Raw genomic sequence first — 5,705 nt, forward strand, 5'->3', positions numbered from 1 at the left:
AATCAATGTATATTTTTCACTTGAATTATTGGGCTCGCGCTGACGATGCTTCCATCTAGTAATAAAAGAAATGATGCCCATATCCTTTTCCATATCCTTTTCCCAGCTTTTGTGTCTTTTGTGGACTTTTTCTTTGAAAATGTTATTAGGTGCCTTTAATTGGGAACATCTAAGATTTTCAAAAAGCACAATCTTTGTCTGGTTTTGATATATAGGGAAACACTGATCTTACTGCCATTGTGCCATGTGAATCTTGAAATTAAAAGAACTACACTTTTCATGTATACCAGAAATTGAACACTTAGGTCTGAACGCATGTGTTTGGTACAAATTAAACAAAAAATATTATCTCTAAGAAAAGAAGTAGGTTTCTTACTTATTTTTTTATGATCGATATGTAATTAAAAAATATTATTCTAAATCTATTTATATATAGTCTGGACAATTATGGTGAGGTGGGATGGGGATTGGGGGCTACGGCGGCCTACGGGGTGAGGGTCATGATATGAAAATGAGGTGTGTTAAAGGATGAGGACGACAGAATCAATGTGGGTGATCACTTACGGAAAATTTTTTCTAAAGAGCATCTTTCAAAAAATTTTTTGATCAGATTCACTTATAAATAAAAAAAGTTTGAAACATATTTTCCTCAATAATGAACGACCATACATTTATCAATAATTTTAGAAAGATCGCTTTTGAAAGGATAATTATACAAGCAATAATTGATAAAGCTATAGTTCAAACTATGTAGTACATAGATTTGATTGAAGCGAAGCTACTATACTTGCATAGTAAACAATAACAGATCTTGAGATATCTGATAATGTCTATTTTGTTCTATAGATTTAATTTTTTTTAATCGTTGTCTAGAAAATTTCTAATCTAAACAAAGTAAAGTCTATCTAGATAAATTATATTACTAATAGCTCCTATTCAAGTTAATCACAACTCAAATCATTTTAAATTCTCTGCTGTTTCAACATCAATTAATATGCTTCTTTAAATTCATTAGCTAATAGGGTATAATAACTGATTTAATAGAGTATATTGACTGATTTAATACGGTATTGAACCTAGTACAAGACATTTAGGCTTATGTCTAATTGTTAGGAATAAATATAAGGTACAAGAAGAACATTCGAAGTAAGAAGAAATATACAATTTGAAACAAATAACCTATTGTATATATATAATGATGATGTGAAAATTAACAATTGAAAAGCCCCCACTAGAAGCTAGTGTTTCAAATATTTTTCATTCACACACACCTACAAGGGAGTACGTACATGCTTGCTCTTTAATCATGTCACAGTTCACAGGGTGTAAGCTATCAAATAGCTAAATTAAAGATAATTTGGCTAATAATAATTTACATATACATCGAACAAAAGATATTAAGTTCACATGATCTCAAAATATTATGATTAAGATAAGCTCATCAACTTGGATCGTAGCACTGCAAGATCAATATCCCCTCTTGTATTCATCTGCACATAAATATGTTCCAAATATGTTCAGTTCTTTCAATTAGGTAAAATTGAGATTTCAACACACACAAAGTCAATAACATAGTTTATCTTGAGACAGGGTTCGAGAAATAAACATTTTGAAATGAATTTAAGTTTAGTGCATCGTCCGTGTAGTTTATTTTACATCATCAGGTAACTTTTACCTGCTGTAGTAAGTTATCAATTTCTTGGGAAAAAATATAAAAATGGATGACCTGCTACAACAGGTAAAAGTCACCTGATGGTATAAAAAAAAATTACACTAACATTATACCAAACTTAAACTCTTTTGAAATATATGATCTTCGATATATCATAATAGTTGTATGTCTAAAACTTTTAAAATTTGGAGCCGTAAACATGCAATAGTATTTAGGTAACTATAGAAGTTAATTTTAAATATATAGAACTGTATCATTCTATTCTGAATAGATTAATAAAAAAACGATGTCACATAAATGAAACAAAGAAATATATAAGTTGAAAAAATAATGTAAATATATATACACACTGTTAACTTTTTTATGTCTATTGTAAAAGATAATCTTCTTTATTTTTCAATATATTCAAACCTCTTTATAGTGACAACATTTGTCCAAAAACTTCATGGCTCTTATAGAGAGATGCATTTATATATATATATATACCGAAATTAGACGTTCAGATTTCATTTTAGCTGTTATATACAAAAATATGCAAAATTAGAAAGAGTATGAATATATAAAAGGCAAACATTAATAACTTTTTCCTCGTGAAGTTATGAAATAACTGATGTACACTATATAAATATATTTTTTCCCTTAAAATTAGATATTCGTGCTTGAAATATACTGTATGCATGACATTAACAATGATTATCGTAAATAATTTGATATTTTATTTTATACATAATATGTTTCTTATAAAATATTATTACATAATATTTGAGTATGTTGTTATAAAAATGTAATTTTATAAAGAATGTACCGTTATAATAAACATCATTATTGTTATAGGTAGAATATAGTTATAAAGTAAAATATAATATAAAAAATTGATTTCTAAAAAAATCAAATTGATATAATGAAATGTTGTTATAACGAGATGACATGACTTGTGACTGTATATATAAGTTGAACAGTGTATTAATGTGATTCTTTCTCTTACTTAGGTAAGCAATCCTATGATTAACCATTTATTTATTGTTATTTTTGTATTTTATTCAATTCGTACTTAGTGGCACTCTATAAATATATTGGGCAAATTTCCTCCTCCTTTTAAAAACAAAAGAACCATGGGTGACACAAATGCATGCATGACTCTTGACTAAATGTCAAAGAGACTAAGATATCAATATAATTACCAAATTACACTACAAGAAAATTGCAAATGTTTTGATAGGATTTAAATTGCATATGACATTTGTAATTGATTTCTAATCAGAAATTCTTTATCGATGAGTCAATTTTGACGATATATATGTGAGAAATTAGCGACCTTTTGATAATATTAGCCTGGGAGAGATATTATTGAGGTTTTATTCCCTCGCTTGATTTCAAGCTAATTTTGTTATTTTTTCTTTTTTAAAAGGACGCAAAAAAGTACACACTATAAAAAATTGAGATAAGAGAAGACCAATCAGCTTACCTTAGATTGAATAATGTGAAAAAGGCTTTGATCAACTGTGGAGGAAACACAACTACTAACAATAAATCCTTCTTTCATAACAACTTTAAGCACTTTTGATAGAGATAGCTCTCCTTTTATACAAATTTTCACTCCTTCATTGCAAGATTTCACTATTATTCTATCTTCATTATCATCATTTAATTTCATAGAGGATGAAGATGGTGCCAATTGAGAGCTACAAATAGTACTTTTCAATTGTTTCAAAGCTTCTCTCTTTCTTTCCAAGTCCTCTATGTCCTTCCTCAAATCTTTTACATAATCCACAATCTGTTCAAGATGATCAGATATAGACCTCTTTCCCTATATCATCATTGAAAAAGCAAGGTTAGATTTATATAATAACTACCACAAAAGGTAGTTCTTGAGACTTGAGGTAATGATTATGTAGGATACTATATGAAAAAGCAAATTACCACGTCCCGGACGAATTAGAGACTCCCTGACACCTAGGATCGGACATTTGGAGCGTGGATAGTATACATGAAGTTCAATATCAAGTAAACAAAAAATTGGGATATATAGACCAGCTGACTAACTATAATACCATCATAAAAGATGAATCTTGAGCCTAACTCAGTCCCAAAATGTTAGCTCTTAAAATGAGAATTGTCTAAAACAATATAAGAAAACAATTTAATTACCCGTCCCATACTAATGTAGTTATGTTCGACTCTGAACAAGTTCAAACTTTGGACATAGAGATATAACACATTTAACACGATATAGGTCTTAGTCCATTTAGTGTGTATGGTATGATTGACTACTGAGAATCATGTTTTGGAAAATATTTTCCATATAAGGTCATAAATTTGATGCTTGATATGAAATAAATGTTTCGCTTAAGTCGACTTCAAAAACTAGCTAAAAGGCTGGACGATTGCCAACCAATCAACCCTCCCACAACTCATGTGGAACTCGACAATGGTTTATTGCCAAAGAATAGTTTTGTCATTCACCAATCAAATATGAATAACATTTTTGGAAAAGAATCGTACCAAAAACATACCCTGAATGTAAATAAAATGTTGTACTAACCATGAGATACTTAGAAGGAATAAGAAGGCGCAAACGTTGGTAAAGCTTAGCCATATCGCGCCTTCGTTGCCTTTCAACATCTCTTCGTAAAACTTTCTTCTTCTCTGCTATCATCTCTTTCTCTTTACGAGGATTTTGAACTTGATCATCATTATTAATATTGGTGATCTTAATTGGTTTCTTTTTCATCACTTGATGATGATGATTGGTGACAATTGGTTTCTTTTTTGGCACATGATTAGAGTTTTGTGTTTGTAATGAAATTGATGAATCTTGATTTTGAAGAGTTGTTGGAGGAGAAGGGGGAGAAAGAGAAGACGAAAGAAAATTGAATAGTTGATCTAATTGGACAAAGTCAAATTCAGAATCATCCATTTTTTTATTTTTTGGTTTTAGCTCAAGATGAATTTATAATACGATGAACTAACCGAGGTTTATAAGATCTCTTTTGGATTTCGTAATGTTGGAAAGGCCATAATTATTGGGATATTATTGTAAATAATTTATTTCTTTGGTGGATGTTCACATACTACAGATACTATTGTAGCATGTAAAGTTTGTGAATATATTTTCACATAGTACTTATATTACACATACTATTGCCTATAAAAGACATTGTTTACTACATTGTAGAAACATACCAAAAGAAGAAGAAAATAAAGTATTTCTTATATCTATAGGTCTCTCTCCCCTCCCCTTTCATTTTAGTATATTTCAGAATATTTATTTACAATACGTTATCAGCACGACTCTACTTCTTTTCAAGTTTTCAATCCATCAGGTATAATCAACTAACTTGTTTTGAATATTGTAGTTTGTTATTTTTCTTTTATCAAAGTTTTGATTTTAACGTTAAAGTTACACATGAAAAAAATATATTTTTATGTTATTGTATTGTTGTTTACCTTCATTATTTTTATGATAATTTTCAACATGTCAAACTTGTTGAAGCTTGAGTTTGTGGTACTTGAAATCTTCGAAAAAAATTACTTGTCATGGGTTCTCGACACTGAGATTCACCTAGCTGCTAAGGGTCTTAGTGCTACTATTACCCCGAATAATGCAGCATCGAGTCAGGACAAGGCCAAGGCTATGATTTTCCTTCGTCATCATCTGGATAAAGGACTGAAGGTTGAATACCTTCCAGTGAAAGATCCACTTGAATTGTCGACTGATTTGAAGGGAAGGTACGTATGACCACCTAAAGGCCACGGTACTACCTGAAGCTCATTATGAGTGGATGCACTTACGGTTCAAGACTTTAAAATTGTTGTTGAATATAATTCTGTTGTATTCAGGATTATTTCCCAATTGAAATTATGTGGAAAACTATAAATGATGAGGACATGATGGAAAAAACACTAACTACTTTTCATGCCTCAAATGTGATATTGCAGCAACAATACTGTGAAAAAGATTTTTAGAAGTATTTTGAATTGATCTCATGTATTCTAGTGGTTGAGCAACACAATGCCCTTTTGATGAAAAATC

At 29.9% G+C, this 5,705-nt stretch overlaps 1 protein-coding gene across 1 annotated transcript; it reads right to left on the minus strand.

Moving 5' to 3' along the window:
• Positions 1–1,209: 1,209 nt before the first annotated feature.
• LOC107877379 (transcription factor bHLH126-like) lies at positions 1,210–4,703 on the minus strand. The gene is made up of 3 exons (XM_047415554.1): positions 4,215–4,703; positions 3,138–3,479; positions 1,210–1,490 (listed from the first exon to the last, which is right to left on the minus strand). Exons 1-3 carry the CDS (start codon positions 4,587–4,589, stop codon positions 1,428–1,430), a joined length of 780 nt encoding a protein of 259 aa, XP_047271510.1. The 5' UTR covers positions 4,590–4,703; the 3' UTR covers positions 1,210–1,427.
• Between the last annotated feature and the right edge of the window lie 1,002 nt (positions 4,704–5,705).

Source organism: Capsicum annuum, chromosome 7 (genome assembly GCF_002878395.1).
Source record: "Capsicum annuum cultivar UCD-10X-F1 chromosome 7, UCD10Xv1.1, whole genome shotgun sequence".
NCBI lineage: Eukaryota > Viridiplantae > Streptophyta > Magnoliopsida > Solanales > Solanaceae > Capsicum > Capsicum annuum.